The 18,996-nt window shown below is 41.3% G+C and overlaps 1 protein-coding gene across 1 annotated transcript; it reads left to right on the top strand.

Moving 5' to 3' along the window:
• The first annotated feature begins 13,059 nt into the window (after positions 1-13,059).
• Positions 13,060-18,947, top strand: LOC142613562 (heat shock factor protein HSF8). The gene is made up of 2 exons (XM_075785948.1): positions 13,060-13,527; positions 17,412-18,947. Exons 1-2 carry the CDS (start codon positions 13,225-13,227, stop codon positions 18,696-18,698), a joined length of 1,590 nt encoding a protein of 529 aa, XP_075642063.1. The 5' UTR covers positions 13,060-13,224; the 3' UTR covers positions 18,699-18,947.
• Positions 18,948-18,996: the final 49 nt, after the last annotated feature.

The raw sequence follows: 18,996 nt of genomic DNA, 5'->3' as shown, positions 1-18,996 counted from the left end.
TCTCATTGGTTTGTCAATCAACTCCAACTTGAAGGCACTATGAATGTACAAAGGGTCATGGTATATGGTTGTTTTGCTTTCTATTTAAAGCCAGAAAGAGGAAGAACATAAATTAGGGCATGAGATGAGAGATGAGCATCAATAGAATTGAATGAAGAAAGAAGTTTGCCTAGCTAGCTCTTCAAGCATGGGAAATAGAACTTGATACTCCATTGATGTGTATGAACATCTCGGAAGATTATTAGACCATAGATAAGAATCTAATAAATACATCGAAGCTTATTAGGCAGGCTAAGTCAGCAAGGTGTACCTTGGGCTGCTGCCTTCCTCTTCACGTGACAACCAAGGTGCACACTAAATACACGCCTAAAGCTTCGATGCCCCCATGCGGACACACGGCTTCCTTGCAGCCTTGAATTTCAACGCCACGCCTAATAACCAATAAGCTATGAACATGGTTTTTCAAGTTTGGATAGTGTACATGCAAGTCTCTACGTGTCCTTCTCTTCACATGCACCTATGGTTATTTCAACACCTACACATGATGTTTGCATGTTAATATTGAATGAATGGTTTGCCTGTGGTTTTGAATCTGAATGTCATGTGCCTCCCTTTATTTATTTATTTTTTATATCGAGCATTTGAACGAATAAGTTATTCATCCTTTTCTTTGGTTTGCTGTCAGGTGTGCTAGGTGATTCAGGTTTGCCAACCCTTTGCTCGACTTGTGACTCTTCTACATTTGCTCAAGTCGTGACCTCTACGAGCTTCGTCTTCTCCAAGTGGCTGTAATCAAGTGCACTCCATCATGGTCATCTTTTACGACTCATCGAGGACTCTCAATGATCAATCCATCACTCTCTTGCGCTCTACGAACGAATCACTGGAGAAAGGCGTTGTCTTGAAAGTCCATTCGCCTGGTAGCAGTGTCCCTTCATCTTCGTCTACTGCCATTCCTCGTCCTCCAAGTCTATCTCAATGGTGGGTCGAATCATCCCACGAACTATACGACTCGACTAGAAAGGATTCGCATGTCGTTTTGAGGACGTTTACTCTGGCCTCCAACCTTCACTCAACCGCGGATTGCATCAATCCATTTCCTCTCCTTGGTCGTCGGATAAGTGCAGGAGAAGTGCAATGGGCTCTTCCTTCTTCCAAGACGCCTCCACTCCAATATAAGGGTGAGTTTTTCTACCTCCCTAAATATTGGGAGTGGCTAGAAGACATATTGAGCCGCAATACTAAATCTTTAAGTGATGCCAATCTTTACAAGCCGCTACTTGCATCGCTATTCACATATGATCGGAACACCCACGTCTTGCAAGCCTTCCTAGAGTATTGGTGTGCGGCTACAAACACATTGCACACGTCTGTAGGAGAGGTCTCCATTAGCTTATGGGACTTACATTCGATCGGCAGGCTTCCCGTGTACGGCCCACTTTACGAAGAGGTCGTTCCAAACACAAAAGACATATCATCTCTCCCCTCATGCTGCCGTCATCTATTTGCCGCCTTCCATCACCTGAGTCTTGAGCTTGGTGGTTCGCACTTGGTCACTACAGCCGCATAGGCGAAGTTTTGGTTCCGCAGTGAGTCTAAATATCAGAAACCGCCATCCAGAAGGTCAATGAAGAGGAATGTAAGAGCCAAGCAATCTCATAACCCCTTTGGTAAAATCGATGACCCAAGAATTCTGACTAAAGAAGACGAGACTCCATTCGATGTGCTCAAAATGGAGAGAAGGCTCATAGAAGAGACTTGGTTAGCTGCTTTGATCTTGTGTTGGCTGTACGTGTGAGTTCGCTCTTCCCGATGGGGGACCAAACTTAATTAGGCCTGGTGTTTTCAAGAGCGCAAGTGCGACGGCTTGTGGTAAGAGATATTGCCTTGCAGTCCCAGTCCTAGCCAACATTTATAGGGGCTTGAATGAAATTGTCTTCTAAGACTCCTAGTAAATGTGATGCCACTTTTCCTGCACACTACTTGAATGCTTGGTTGGCCGAATACTTTGACACTCACTTGGAACTTGAAGGGTCTCGCTCCAAGGCTGTTCCGCGCATGTTTAGATACTCTGGAGAGGGTGCAGCCAAGTATTATGATGAGGTTACAGCCCGTAAGCTATTTCGCGTCGTTAGTAGCTTCAAGTTTCATTGCTTGGGCCTTTTTAAAGGCCATCGAGAGATTCTGGTGGATGATGACAAGCTACCTAGCTCTTATGCAGATTACTTCATCAGCCAACGCTCCAGCTACTTGGCCTCTCGTCGCGGAAGTATATGTATAGTTGAACCATATAGCCCTCACCGCTTGGGTCGACAGTTCGGTTTCAATCAACACATCCCTGGGGAGCTTAATGAGGACTTTCGCGCCGTCACCTTAGAGCAAGTAGTATGCTTCTGGCGCCGATGTCTTCATCTTGTTACCGGTTCAGAATTCTTGATCCCTGCTTGCCCATTTAAGCACGGGGCTCTGTGTACGAAGGACTATATGAATTGGTGGGCTAGAAGTTCTGATGGTTTCTTTTCAAGTGGGACTGAGCAGCCGATTGGGAATGTTAACCCGAGCAAGATAAAACTCAAAATAAGAAAGCCTAATGAAGTAGTTGAACCCGTGAAGCGCTGAAGCGATGGGAAGCCACCTTTGGGGATTTCGGAGGCTACCGACGAGTCTTTAGGAAGAGCATGCGTGGACAAGGCACATTCTCCTAAACGTGGACCCTCTTGCATAGTCTCAACGCCTCAAGACATGGAAGCGACCAAGGGTAAGGATGTGTCAGTTTCTGAAAGGAAGAGTGGCAACTCAGATTCTCACTGGAGACGCAAAAGGCAAAGGGACAATCCTAGCAAGAATCTGGATCATGAGGGGGTCACCCAGGCGACTGACCGTGGTGTCGATATGGATCCACTTCCCGACTCTTCTGGTGGCAGTGCACGAGTGAGTCTTAATTCTCTTTTTGATGAGTTTGATCTTGAATCCATTAAGGACCTTTGTCACCTTCACGACGACCTTGAAGCTATTTTTGGCATCCAAGAACTTTTTGAGAATGACAATCTTGGTATTCTTCCAATGCAGGATGACGATTATCCTTCAAAAAGAGCAGGAGAGAAGTGTACACTAGTTGCCACTAGCCCTTCTTCGAGCGAGTTTTCCATTCAAGGTCCGACGGCCTTTGATTTGGCTACTAAGGAAATTGACCATCACGTTCGGGGAAGACTAACGCCACTCTTTCTTCCGATCCTATTCACAAGCCTTCAGGGGACGTGACTTGAAATAAATCCATTATGTGTAGTTCGAGCATCCCGGCCACTTCAACTGTCACCAAGTTTGAACCTGATGATTTGATTTTGAAGGCCGATCGACAACGTGCAAAAACATTAGGAGGGGACCTAATTGAGAAGGTCGTCAAAACCCCTTTTACTCTTGTGACTTCACTTAGGGATGGAGTTGAGAAGATCCTCCAAGTTATTGCACAAATAAAAGTTGTGGATGCAACGCCTTTAAGAGAGCGTATTTCGAAATATATGGATGATGCAGACCGATATTCTTCTCTCCATCATGCTTTTTCACAAGGCATCGTGTCTGAAGTCAAGGAACGGAAGCTTACCGACGCTCAGCATCGTCTCACTCTTGCCCTTGACTCGGAAGCCATTAAGATCAATCAAAAAGTTGCAATCAAGGCAAACTTAGACAAGGCCCTAGCTAGAAAGATTGAATTGAAGAAGGAACTTGAGTTGCTTTCAATGCAAAAGGCAGAGTTTACAGAGTCGAGCACCCTCTGTGATGCAGAGCTAGCCCAACAGCAAGTGATCATTTCTTAAATCAAGGGGGAGGTTTCTGAGATTGAGGCTACTCCAACTTTAGAAGCCTCTGATGGTGCAAAACTTAGAGAGCTACAAGGATTACTAGAAACTAGCAAAGAGGAGTTGAGGCATTGAGATTGGATAGGTTGATCTCTTTTCTTTTTTAATTTTTTTTTTTATATTGATGTAGTCATTACAATGTAACGACAACTATCTCATTATTAATAAAGAAATTCATTTATTTCCAGTTTAATGCTTACTGCTTCTTTCTTCTTCTTCTTTTTTTTTTTTTTTTTTTTTGGCATGAGCTAATATGATCAATCTTTGAGAACATCCATTTTTTTTCCTGCGACTGTGCTTAGCAAAGGATGCTAGGTTGCCTACGTACCCAAAAGGGATCAAGTCATAACGTAGTTTAAAAGACTTATTATTATTAAATTTTTTTTTAAGCACATATGCGACTGAACTTTGTAACGAATGTCAAGCTGCCTACGTACCCAAAAGGGATCAAGTCATAACGTAGTTCAAGAGAGTATTTTTTTTTTCTTTAGTCCCTAACTTTTGCCCAGGTTGCCTCTTTCAAGGTTTTCAACCTAGCGGGATTTTTTTTTTTAGTGGGCAGTTTAAGCTCTTACCGAGGAGCAACTCCAGTGCTTCATGCATAGTATCGCTTCAGGAACTTTGCATTTATGGGGCCTACCCTCAGGCCATCTCTGTCGACTATCTTATAAGCGCCATTAGTGTAAACCTCTTGCACGACATAGGGGCCATCCCATTTTGATGTGAACTTGTTCCCAGTCTTGTGAGAGATGTTGATGGGTCTTCGCATTGCAAGTACTAGGTCCCCTACTTGGAAAGATCGAGGTTGGACTCTCTTGTTGAAAGCTCGCGAAAGCCGCGCTTGGTAGCATTCAAGACGTTGTTGAGCTTCTAATCTCTTTTCATCAAGTGCTTCCAACTCTTCAAGTCTTAAGCGCGCATTTTCTTCATTTGTGAGCCCTTCTTGGATAGCAATTCGAAGTGATGGGATTTGTCGCTCTAAAGGCAGGACTGCTTCAACACCATATACCAATGAATACGGAGTGGCTTGCGTGGGTGTCTTGTATGTTGTTTGACATGCCCATAAAGCTTCTCCAATCTTTTCGTGCCAATCCCTTTTCAAGCACTCTACTACCTTTTTCAACAAATTGCAAAGCGTCTTGTTGAAAGCCTCAACAAGACCGTTGGCTGGTGCATTATACATGGATGACTTGTATTGCTTGAACTCGAACTTCTTGCACAGTTGGGTCACCAAACTATTGTAGAATGGCTTACCGTTATCTGTGATGATATAGCAAGGGACACCATACCGATAGATTAAGTGAGTCCAGATGAAGTTCACCACATTTTCCTTTTTTACCTCCTAGAGAGGTATGGCTTCCGCCCACTTAGAAAAATAGTCAGTCGCAACTAATATGTACAGATGACCCCCCGACGACTTAGGCAATGGTCTTACAACATCAAGCCCCCATGCATCAAAAGGCTAGGACGCGGCTATAGGTGCAGTGGCTTCGATGGCTGGTGGATGTAGTTCGCATGAAATTGGCATGCTTCACATGTCTTTGCATAGTCCATACAATCCTTGACCATGGTGGGCCAGTAATAACCCATTCGTTTTATCCGATGATACAATTTGGGGCCAGACTAATGGGCGTCACACACTCCCGAATGAGCTTCTTCCATGTCTTGATCACCCTTTTCCTTGCCAAGACATCGTAAGAATAGACCGTCAAAAGACCTCCTGTATAATGTGCCCTTGTAGTGTATAAAGCGAGGCGCCCTTCGCCGTACCTCAGTCCTATAGCGGGGATCCTCGGGTAGCTTACCATGTTCCAAGTAATCAATCAGGGGTTGCCACCAATCCTCATCCTCTACTATAGATATTGATATGGCATTTGTCTCACTCGCATATTCTTCCGTGTAAGAGAGCACCCAACGGCTGCAGACGGGGACATTTGCCTTTTCACCCTCTGACAAAGCCAATATGGTGGCTAGGTTGGCTAGAGCATCTGCCATCCTATTCTCGTTTCTGGGGATATGCTCCAAGGAAACCCCATCAAACTACTCAATTATTCGCCTAGCCATTTGAAAGTAAGGAACCAAACCCTCATGTTTAACTTCATAGTGTGTCAAAAGTTGCTTGATTGCCAACTTGGAATTGCCATAGACTTTTAAGTATGAGATCTTCATATCAAGGGCCATTTGGAGGCTAGCAATAAGGGCTTGATACTCAGCAACGTTGTTTGAGCATGATTCACTAAGCACAAAGGCGAATGGTAACACTTGTTTTTGTGGCGACACAAAAACAACCCCAGCACCTGATTCTTCTTGCCGCGCAGCCCCATCGAAGAACATCATCCAAGGTGGGAGGACTTTAGTGTACAATACATCTTCATCTGGAAAATCATCTGAGAGCTCCTAATCGGCAGGAATAGGATGATCGGCAAGGAAATTTGCTAGTGCTTGCCCCTTAATGGCCTTTTGGGGCACATACACGATTTCAAACTCTTGAAAGGCCACAGCCCATTTCGCCAACCGTCCAGACATGATTGACCTAGACAAGACATATTTTACTGGATCTATCTTTGCAACCAAGTGTATTACGTGCGCTTGCATGTAATGCCTTAATTTCTGAATAGAGAAGAAAAGCGCAAGACACATCTTCTCTATTGGAGAATACCTCAATTCTACCCCAGTTAGCTTTCGACTAAGGTAATACAATGCTTTTTCTTTCTCTTCTTCATTTTTCTAAGCTAAGAGGGCCCCAAGTGATTGTTCTTGTGCAGCAATGTAAAGCACCAGAGGTTTTCCTGGCATAGGTACTCCTAAGACAAGCGGGTTAAGCAGATTCCTTTTAATGCTCTCAAACGCATTCTGGCAAGCCTCATCCCATTCAAAGGTGGCATTTTTCCTCATCAATTGACTGAATGGTTGACACTGTCTTGCTAGATTCGATATGAAACATCAAATGTATGCAAGATGGCCTTGTAATCTTCGGAGCTCTTGTAAGTTTTTTGGTTCGGGCATCCTTGGATAGCATCTATTTTAGATTGATCCACTTCAATACCTCGATGTCGAACAATAAAGCCTAGAAACTTCCCAGACGTGACGCCAAATGCGCATTTGAGAGGATTCATTTTGAGTTGGTATTTCCTTAGTCGGTTAAATACAATGCGCAAGTCTCGTAAATGATCCCCTCTTTTCTTTGTCTTAACAACTAGATCGTCGACATAACATTGAACAATTTTGTGGAGTATGTCATCGAAAATTCGTTGCGATGCTCGTTGATATGTTGCACCGACATTCTTAAGCCCAAAAGGCATTATCTTGTAACAGTAGATCTCCTTTGGAGTTCGAAAAGCGGTGAGCTCTTCATCCTTGGGTGCCATTCGAATTTGGTTATATCCTGATGAGCCATCCATGAATGATAATGCTTCATGACCAATAGTCGCGTCAACCATGAGCTCTGTATTTGGAAGTGGGAAGTCATCCTTTGGGCATGCTCTATTCAAGTCTCGAAAATCAACACAAACTCAAATTTGTCCATTTTTCTTTTTGACAGGGACAATGTTCACAATCCACTTTGGGAATTGTACCTCCCGGATGAAACCTGCCTGCTCGAGTTTGTTAACTTCTGCCTCAATTTGTGGGAGGAGTTCGGGTCGAAAGCGGCGTTGGGCCTACTTGATTGGGCGCACTCCTTGCTTTATTGCTAATCTGTGAACTGCAATTTTCGTGTCTAAACCTGGCATCTCCTTGTATGTCTAGGCAAACACATCTTTGTACTCCATTAAAAGCTTAAAGTATTTGCCTTTTTCTTCCGATGTCAAAAGTGAACTCACGTAGATTGGGTGAGGTTCGTCGTTAGTCCCTAAGTTTAATTCTTTGAGCTCATCTACAGTTGCTTGCCCCCCGTCTTCTATTGCCTGAGGGGCTTCATTTGGTTCATCGTCTAATGCGTCTGATTCAGAATCAGTTTCTGCTGTCACGTGACAAGAAGGAAGGACTAGTGTCTCGTGATCCTCCTCCCCATCGTCAACTTGCTTCTCGAGCTCTCGTGTGTGCACAATAGTCTGTCGCTTTACTTTAAGGGAGTTTCCTATACTAACTTCTACAATCAATTCACGTTTCATGCGCGAAGGGATAATGCTGTAAGCTTCGGCGCCATTTCTCTTTTGTAGGCAACTTTTCCCCTCCTTGGGTCGTGGGGTGTCAGTTGAGCTACCCATGGACCCAAGCCTATCAAATGCCGACCTACGTGTACGTGAGGTTCCTTCCTTTGTAGGGAGAGAAATGCTTAATCTATTGAATACTGACTCTCAAGGAGTAGATGTTCCCAGACGGTCAAATACAGAAGATCTTGACACAGGATTCAGCTTCCCCTCCTCCTCAACTTCAAAGGTGACGTGTTGTGATGTCGCATTTTTTCCTTTCCCTTTGGCCGAGATTCGAATTGGCTCTTGTGATGAATACCTCAGCCCAGTTCTAGGAATCTCGATCGTATAGCCCTGTTGCTTCAGTTTACTTTGGGTCGAGTTAAGCCCATGTGACTTCTCTTCCACGTAATTTGAATAAAGTTGCCCCAATTGTGGAGGATTTTTGAAATCATAGCCTGATTTTGCCAAAAGTTTATACTCCTTAGGGTCGAAACCCTCTTCTGTTCTTTTTGACTGGCAATGAATCTTCTTCAACAAGGTTCTGCGTGGCTTTAGTGAAACCTTTGAGTGGGGGTTTTGTGGATGCCACTTGGTCTAACTTCGGTAATGGCAAGGTGAAATCATTTTCAAGGATAGCGATATCTTCCTCTTGGGTAGACTTCTTGCACTTATCCTTAGTCTCCATCGTCAACCCGAATGGAGATTGCCCTTCCTTTCGTTTAGACATAGGCACATATCGTAAGACCATTAGTGCCTCTTTCTCCTCTTCACAAAACTTTTGTCTCACTTCAGAGTTGGGTTGGGGACCTCCTGTGAGAGGCTCGCCTCCTTCCTTACATTTTGCCTTCTTCTGTTCGGTAGACTCTTCTTGTGGTACATTGTAAGTTGTGTCGCAATCTAAGTAAAACTTGGCATCTGCAAAATGAGATTCTGCCGTGTAAATGGTTGCAAATTTGCTGTCACCACCTTTATTTGCTTTCCATCGCAATACTTGAAGCATTGGTGTAATGTGGAAGGTACAACACCATTCCCATGAATCCATGTTCGTCCTAACAACAAGTTATAAGAAGTCTTTGAATCGATCACATGGAAGAGAGGTCTTGCTTTCAACTCATCAATAGTCATATCTAACCGAATCATACCGATGGCCCTTTGTCCTTCTTGGTTGACGAGTTGACTTTTAAATAACTCTTCCATGGATATGCCTAGGCGTCTCATTGTTCCTTTGGGCATTATATTGGCGGCAGACCCATCATCTATGAGGATGCGGCCTACTTTTTCCCCCCGTGTGTAACTTGAGACAAAAGTGGTTAATTGTGTGGTTTAGAGCCCAATAGGAGATCCTCATCAGGGAACGTCATCTTGTCGTGACAGTGAGCACATAAAGCAACTGCTTCTTCCGAGGCATGGGTTTCACTTCCCTCTTCCTTGGTTCCTTTGGTTTCTTCAAGGCTCACTTTTTCCTCCTTTTCGATAAGATCTCCTTGATCATCAGCATCATGGCAAGAGACCATGTAAGTGGTTGCCATTAGACCTTCTGTAAGAATGCCTTTAGGGAAAAACTCGCCCAGTGTAACCAATAGGGGGCCTTCCTTTTGTAATAACTCATTCGAACGAGCTCCCTTCCTTTGTTTCTTCAGACCATTTATTTCCTTCCCCTTGGGAGCAACTTTTGAATCGCCAGCTTGAAGTTCCCTTTTCTTGTAAGGAACATGGGGTTTTGGGTTACGCTGTTTTCGAAGTCTCTTATAGGTCACAAAAGTCCAACCCTCTTCGTCGCCCACCAGTTCGTCGTCAGCTCTATCGTCATCTTGAGGGCTAAAGCATGGCACACACATGGGCTCAAGCGTTCCAAATCGGATGTGCTTGTAATAGGCCTTTGATGTTGATGGCAAGATGGATCGCACTTCCGTTGGAGTTGGTGACTTCACAGAAACTGGGGATCTAGCAACGAAGCTAGCATGATTTGCCTCAGCAGTCTCATCTAAGTCTAAAAGAATTTTACCCTCCTTTGCAAGCCTTAGGATAAGGTCCTTCAGAACAAAACATTTTTCCATAGGGTGACTTACAACTCGATGGTATACGCAGTATTTTGGGTCGTTGGTATGCCCCATTTCCTCTGGACGCTTGCATTCTGGAAGCTTGATCACATTCTTCTCTAATAAGTCCTCAAGAATGCCTCGAATGTCAGCATCTGGAAATGGATACGCCTTTTCTTCCATCTCCTTCAAAGTCAATCGACGCTTCTCACAGTCTTGCATTGGACCAGCCCTTTTCTCGATTCTCTTATTTTCTTTACTGGAGATCTTCACAGGCTCCATAGCAACGGCCATAGATTCCTTAACCATGGATCTGGAAGACTTATCCCCCCTCCTCGTATCTTTCTTCTCTTTACGCTGCTAGTCGACAAGTAAGCCTTTTTCTTTGTGGCTAGACAAGCTAAGCTCCATGTCATGGGCTCGGGTAGCAAGTTCTTCAAAGGTGTGGGGTTTGATTCCTTGAAGGATGTAAAGCAACCCCCAGTGCATACCTTGGATGCACATCGCCAATCCTGAAGACTCGGAAAGGCGATCTTTGCAGTCAAGGCTCAATGAGCGCCAACGATTGATGTAGTCTACCACTGGTTCATCATTCCATTGCTTCGTGTTGGTCAATTCCAGCATGCTTACAGTACGTCAGGTACTATAAAAACGGTTCAAGAATTCCCTTTCCATTTGCTCCCAACTATCAATGGACTCAGGCTCGAGATCCGTGTACCAATCAAAGGCATTTCCTTGAAGAGTACGCACGAATTGCTTCTCAAGCAAGTCCCCATCCGTACCGGCATTATTGCAAGTCTCAATGAAATGAGCGATATGTTGCTTTGGGTTCCCTTTCCCATCGAACTGTTGAAACTTAGGAGGTTGGTAACCCGCAGGCATCTGTAAAATGTCAATCCTCTTAGTGTATGGTTTTGAATACATCAGAGAACTTTGTGGTGCTCCACCATATTGAGCTCGAATAGTGTTCGTTATCATGTCCTATAACTGCTGGACCAATAGTGATGAAATTGAGGTAGAGCTCCCTTGTGGACCACCAGCCTTCTTTGGAGAAGATGTGTGAGCATCTTGGGATGCATGCTGATGTGTGTGAGAATGGTCTTTGCTAGACTCCCCTCGATTCTGAACCTTAAGCTTGTTCATAAGCGTGGCGATATGAAGGTCTTTCTTCTCCACGGTCTTGGTAAGCTTAGCTATAGCACGTCCCATTTCAGCAATCTTTTTGTCAATGGTAGTAGTCTCTGTCATCATGGCTGCCATAGCTATTGTACTAGAAGAATTCTCTGAGAAGATAGACGAAGTGACTTCTCGGAGGGATCCTTAGGAAGAACCTGATTATGAAGCGGTACTCGACCTAGCATCTGATGCAGAATAGTGATATTCGCTCCCTATCGTTGAGTCCTCTGGAGTGAATGTTGAATCTCCCCTCTTAAAGGAAATGTGCTTGCTTGTCCTCAAAGTGTCCAAGGAGATGACAGTCTTTGGCTGGGCTGGAGCACTTATGAGTTTGGTCACAGGAGCCTTTCCCTCAACTTCTTGTGATGTAAGGAGCCTTATTACCTTAGCTTTGTTTTAAGTCATGAGACCTGTGGAAGTACTGCTGCTTGTTGAGCCCCCGACGCTTTTGGTAGCATTCTTGGGAATCTGAGACTTCTTCGAGGCCATTGAACTTGGTGAATGGGAGACTTGAAGATTTCTAGGATGGAGAAAGAGATGAAAGGCAGAGAACGTCCCACCGGGTGTGCCAGAAATTTGTACACACAATTTTCGTAAAAGATGAATCACACGATCACGAAATAGTGTAACAAATAATCAACTTGTATTTGATTTGTATATATGTGAGTATAATCCTTTGTATGAATCTTTACAATGAGAGAGTACAATAAACTCCTCTGATTCAATCTCCAAGAAACTTTACGATCCAATGGGGCTATGAGGCTTGATCTTGAATCGTGCTTTGGTGTCTCCAAGTTGAATGAATATTTGAATGTGCTTGATTTGATGCAAGGGCCGTTGGCTTAATCTTGAACTGGATTGAAGGAGAATCCCTACTTTGATTTGAAGAAGTAGGAATAAACCTTGATGAAAAGATGGAATGCTTGTAGACTTAGAGATGACTCTATATTTTGACATAGTATCAGTAGGGTTTTCTCTCTAAGTCCTTTTTTCTTTTTTCATATGAGAAGCTCCTATTTATAGGCAACTCAATAGTATTTAATTTGGAATCTCTTCTTAGCATTTATTGAGAGTTGAATTATGAATTTAATTTGGTATTTTATTTAATAAGAATCTTCCATATAGGTCTTTTCTTCTGACGCTGCCACATGGCTGTCTTCATTTGGTGTTGCCACGTGGCTTGATTTCATTCGATGATCGTCCACATCATCAATTGAAGATTAACTTGATCACAAATATCTTATTATGAACAATCAGGCGGTTGTGAATACATCATAAATTTTTGATGTCTACATTTTTTTCAAAGGGAAAGTAGAATCTTCCGTTCTCATGAATCCCTCTAATTGATCTTAGATATGTGTGCAAAACACTCTATTGCAATTTCAATTATTATTTATAACCTTTTGCAATTTTTATATTCATCAAATTGACCATAGTGATTAATTTTTATTAGTAATTATGAATGGAAAAATCACGTGATTACATTAAGAAAACTAATCAAGTAATTAGATCACATTCCTAATCATTTTTACAACTACTTCAAATGGGTGTGTTTTTATGTTGGACAAAGTTTTATATCTAACCTAGATTGCATATAAATCTTTTCCTTTATATTTAGGCCTATAGTAAAAAAATTAAAAAAAAAATAAAAGAAGAAGAAGAAGAAGAAGAAAAAAGATACATATATAGGAACATTTTGGAATGGGGGGTAATTCACAACAAATAATGTCATAGAGAAAAATAATAATATTTTTTTTTGAAAATAATAATAATATTTTTTGGAGAAATAAATAATATTATGTTTGGAGTGTATAACCCGTGTTTCCTTTTTCCTACGCCAATTACAAATTCACAACACATTGATTTGACAACTCCATTCCCTTTTTATCTATCGTGTCCGTACAATCTCCCTCCCAAATTTCCCAATCCATGGTCTCCCTCTCCTACTACTTCGCAACCCTTCCAAAACCCTAAAACCCCAAATCCAAAATCTTCTTTCATTTTCCATTTTCAATTATGGAATCCGTAGTCACTACTGAAAGCGATTCTGCGGTCTCCAGCGGCAGCTGCGGCGGAGGCGGAGGGGCGCAGCAACAGCAGCAAGGTCCGTCGCCGATGCAGAGTGGAAATGGGCCGCCGCCGTTTCTGAGCAAGACGTACGACATGGTGGACGACCCGGCGACCGACCCGATTCTGTCGTGGAGCCCCACCAACAACAGCTTCGTGGTTTGGAACCCGCCGGAGTTCGCTAGGGATTTGCTTCCCAAGTACTTCAAGCACAATAACTTCTCTAGCTTCGTCAGACAACTCAACACCTATGTAATTCCACTTTTCTCTTTCTTTCCTTTCTATGTTTTTTCGCTCTCTCTGTGCTTCTTGTTCTTGTTTTTCTTGTTGAGTGAATGAGTAATTAGGAATTGAGAACTTGCTATAGTTGTGATGTGGAGTTGGATATGTAGACATTGATTGAAATCAAAACAAAACTATGTATGTGTTTAAAACAGCTCGTATGTTGTGGTTGTGACTTAGAATAAGAAGAAGGAGGTTTTGTTATTTAAGTTTTGGTGAAAACTTTTGGAAATTGTTAAACCATTTAAGCAAATTTGTCTGTTATGATTTACGGGATAGGTTGCGTCGCAATGCACGCTGTCACCCCTCATTTGGTTGCTGAGAACCCATTTGGTAAAATTGGGAATTGATGGATTATGTTTTTTCTTTTTTCTTTTTTGTTGCTTTCTTTGTTTGGAAATTTTAGGAACTCATTTCAACTAAGTGGGATGGTCTTGCCAATGAGCTTTATCTCATATGGCACCTCCTCCAATTAAAAAAGGGTGGGGAGTTAGGTCTTAGTTTCAATATCTATCAAGTTGATGTGGAAACTACTATTAAAAAAAGAAGAGAAAAAGAGAGAAAATAATAACTAAGTAGGTTAGTCCTGTCAGGGATATGATGCTGTTATTTCTATGTCCAAAGCAATGAAAACTTTGTAAGATTTTGATATCTCGTCTCCCTATTTTTATCAGCAACCAAATGGAGCAGAAAGGGGGGAGAAAACGAAAAGAAAGCCAGTCTCAGTTTGATCATGACTTGATTACAAGGTTAATAATGATTTCATTCTATGTACGATCTTGTTGTTGCATTTGTAGTCCAAACCTACTTAGTAAAATAGAAAAAAAAGAAAAGAAAAAAAAAAGATTTGTAGTCCAGAACTAGCTGAACGCAAGGTCAAACATATGAACTAATTAGAGGGTATGGATTCACCTCTTGCAGCATTTGAAAGAGCTTCAGAGAGATCCAGTTCTGTGACCTACTGGATAGGTTATAGAAATTCTGGTGGTTTTCTTTTGATGATAAATGCGCTCTTTAGTCTTGTTGAAGTCTATAAATAGGTTATCTATGGTCACACCCAAACCATAAAAATGGTGAATGAAGTTACATTTTTTAATTATTTCACAAAGCATTAAGGTGATGTTCTGAAATGAGTGTATGTCTCTTCCTCAAATCTTATTTCTAAAGTGTAAGGGTGGATATTCTAATTTTTGGTTTACATCAATAATGCAAAGGAATTTGGTGACTCTTGTCCAAATTGGCTGCCATCATTTGTGGCCCAGCATATGATTGCATCCAGTTCAGATGGAGTTTACTCTCTAGTTGTAAGAGAAGATCAAATTGGTTTGTGTTTAGAAGTGAACTGAGATTTCGATTAAGCTTGTTGCGTGTGAATCAAATGAAGATTAATATGACATGTAGGTTGACTAACATTGGTTGGTGTTTTCGTGTTGAAACCTTTTTTTTTTTATTTGCAGCAAACACCCTATGTTGAGGATAATTTGTTTGGAGGTTTTACTTTTTGTGAATGTGGTTAATGTTAAGTTGTTGAAACTTGAAACCCATTCTTTTAGTTGAGCTACATATTTTGGATAACATATGTAGTTGTCCATGATTTCTGGATATGGACATCTATTGTATTTTCAGGATAGACACATGGACACAAGGTGTCGGGCACAATTCCTAGAACTCTAGATATTGGGACTTGACTATTTTTGAATATACATGCAACCCACTTCTTTACACACATGGTAGTAGGCTGCCAGCCCGTCTACTTCTTTAGATACTCTTGATAATATGAGATCTAGATGTTAATTTTGATAATTTTCTCTTCTTATTTAATGGAGTTCTCTTTTATATAAGTCCTGTTTACTTGGGTTGTGCCCTTTTTGAGTTTTATTATTTAGTTATTTTACCTATATCAAAAAAGGATATAAGAACTCTATTTTGTAAAACAAAAGTACTAGCTACATATAAGTTTTGTTTTCATTCTTATTTTCTTAAACAAAAAAGAAAAAAAAAAAGAAAAAAAAAGAGGAAAATGCAGGCACTGAAATTCTGCACTTCTTTTTAATGTTAGATGTAAGTGAAGTTTTAGATAAGTATTCAAATGAGTTTTGAGCATTGATGGACATAAGTGACCGTGTCCTTGAGTATTTGATACACCAAATCTTGTCTAGGAGTGTCCTACTAAACATGCTTTAATAGTTGACTATATGAATCATCCCTTGATGCAGACGGAAACAAAAAACAGGTTCAGTTTTATTTGATTTTAGGAGTGAAGGGTTTTTTCCCATAAGTATGGAGGGAGATGAAAAACAGGATATTTAATGGAGTGGAGACCTCGTTTGATCATTGTTCTTGACATCATTTTTTGAGTGATCTTAATTCTTGGGTCTTGGCAATAGTGATATGCAGTCTATTGTAAACTTTATAGTTTCCCTTTCATTTTATTGTATTTTTATTCTATTAAATACTTGCACTATCTCATGTAAATACCATATGTACGTGAGGTTTCCCCTCTTTCTCAATAAAATTATTACTTACAAAAAAGAACAAAACAATTTCAACTCCAATTTATCAGAATGCCTTCTCCTTCTTAAATTGGATTGAGGGGTTGAACGTTTTTTTTTTTAGACATTAGGCCAGCCTCTTTTTGCTCTCCTTCTCATGGATAAGGAATGCTCCATAAAGCCAAAGTTTGGGCACCTTCTCATGGTTGAGGAATACTCCAGCACCATCTCAAATTTGAGTTTCTTAATTTTGTTGACTCTCTTTTATACTCTTTTTTTTGGGTGTGTGCGCACGTGTGCAAGTGATCAACAATTTCATTAATGTAAAACGACTCTCTTTTATACTCTTTTTTTTTGGGTGTGTGCGCACGCGTGCAAGTGATCAACAATTTCATTAATGTAAAACGGGATGTATACAAGAGAGAGAGAGAACAAATAAAGGGTGCAAAAAGTAAGTATTAAAATTAAAAAATTTCTTGAAAACTAGAAAGCTTGAGGGGAAAGCTGGAATCATGGCTTTAGTCCATTTTTGAGGAATCTTTAATAAATCATTCTTCAATGTATCTACCGGAGTCTCCTTCGTGTAAGCGATCAACAATTTCATTAACGTAAAAACGGGGTGTATACAAGAGAGAACAAAAAAAGGGTGCGAAAAGTAAGTATTAAAATTCAAAATATCTTGAAAACTAGAAAGCTTGAGGGGGAAGCTGGAATCATGGCCTTAGTCCATTTTTGAGGAGTCCTTGATAAATCATTCTTCAATCTATCTACCGGAGTCTCCTTTCCTTCAAACATTATCTCATTCCTCTCTCCAAATACACCATATCATAAATAAGGGAATGGCCTTTTAAATGTTGGTTCCTTTGTGTTTACCAAACCTCCTCTTCCACCCCTTGGAAACTTGATTTTCGATGAAGGTTGGTGCAAAACAAATGCCCAATTGTCAGGACTAAATTTTGAAATGCCGCTTCTCTAATTCTTGGATGAGCTAGGGTGTTGGTTTTACTACAGAGTTTATTCAATGAGTTCCAGTTGTCCCTACAATTAAAATCATCCTTATATGTGGTAAAAGATAGCATACTTTTTCAGCCTTACTGTTGTTGTGTAAATATTTTGCTTTTTTATTTTCATTTACATTGTTATCTAAATTTAGAGGTAGACATAATTATTCCAGTTTCTTTGTTCATAGATGTGTATGTCTCCATGAATTCTATTCATAATTTTCTTTTTCCTGTTTAGTATTTATTGTTTTGCTAGGTTGGGATCACTCAACTTTATACTCTGTGTATTCTGCTCATTGAAATTGTGCTTTGCCCCACCCCCTTTCTGATTTTCCTTTTCTTGTCACAATTTGCTGAACAGGGTTTTAGGAAGGTTGATCCAGACCGCTGGGAATTTGCAAATGAGGGTTTTTTGAGGGGTCAAAAACAACTGCTTAAGAGTATTAGTCGGCGAAAACCTACACACGGACACAGTCAGCAACAGCCACAGCAATCACATGGACAGAATTCATCAGTGGGGGCTTGTGTAGAGGTCGGGAAGTTTGGCCTGGAGGAAGAGGTAGAGAGGCTTAAAAGGGACAAGAATGTGCTTATGCAGGAACTTGTCCGGCTGAGGCAGCAGCAACAAACTACTGACAATCAGCTGCAAACCATGGTGCAGCGTCTTCAGGGCATGGAGCAGCGGCAACAACAAATGATGTCATTCCTAGCTAAGGCTGTGCAGAGCCCTAGCTTCTTGGCTCAATTTGTGCAGCAGCAAAATGAGAGCAACAGGCGCATTACTGAAGCCAACAAAAAACGAAGGCTCAAGCGAGAAGGTATTTCTGAGAGCGAACATTCTACTACTTCTTCTGATGGACAGATTGTTAAGTATCAGCCTCCAATGAATGAGGCGACTACAATGCTTAGGCAGATCATGAAAATAGATCCTAATTCCAGGCTTGAACCTTTTAAAAACAATGATAGTTTTCTGATTGCTGATGGTTCGTCTTCATCTGATGCAACGGACACTGGTAGCTCTCCAAGCCGTATATCTGGAGTGAGACTACAAGAGGTAGCACCAGCAACACGGCAGTCATCTTATATGCCATCATCTTCAAGGGTAGCTCCAAGGGTATCAGGGAATGGACCCTCAGCTGCAACTTCTGAAATTCAATCTTCACCTCATGCTGTAACTTCTGATAAAGTTACAACACCATTCCCAGATATGAGTGTGCTGGTTGGAGCACAAGATGCACCTTCCATTTCAATTCCTGAGGCAGATGTAATCATGCCTGAGCTCTCTCAAATACCTGAAATGATGCCTGGAAGTATTGTTGATATTCCTGAACAAACTTACATTGGACTTGAGACAGGCAAGAGTGGATTTCTAGATCCCACTTCTTTGGAAGTGAATGGGCCAATTCCCATAGACATTGATAATATGTCCCCAGATCCTGATATTGATGCCTTGCTAGACAATTCTGACTTTTGGGATAACTTCCTTGTGCAAAGTCCAGTGCCTGAGGACATTGAATTAAACTCTGCAGATGGTTTGTCCAAGGAGAATGAAGCACAGCCAGATGAGAATGGATGGGAAAAATCTCAGCATGTGGACAAGCTAACAGAACAAATGGGCCTTCTTACATCAGATACCAAAAGGGTTTAATAGTGGTTACTAATTGCACATATGGGGACCCTAGATTTAGTTCACTTTATTTTTTGAAATTGGATTTTCCTTTGCCTCATGTTGGTGCTGAGTTAAATGAACGAGCAAAGTGGTGTTAGTGGCTATATGTTCCTTTGTACAGTTTGATGCCCTGCTCTATGGAATGACTGTAGACAGCCTTTGTTCGAAGGAACAACTTGTAGTGGATGCCTTTTTCTAAAATTTAGTCTTGTTGTCCCATTGCAAATATTTCACTAGTTACATTACCCTTCTCTGAATACACTTTTGTTCATAGTTA

The sequence above is a fragment of the Castanea sativa genome, chromosome 10 (assembly GCF_040712315.1).
Source record: "Castanea sativa cultivar Marrone di Chiusa Pesio chromosome 10, ASM4071231v1".
Classification (NCBI taxonomy): domain Eukaryota; kingdom Viridiplantae; phylum Streptophyta; class Magnoliopsida; order Fagales; family Fagaceae; genus Castanea; species Castanea sativa.
This window is presented reverse-complemented; position numbering and strand designations above follow the sequence as displayed.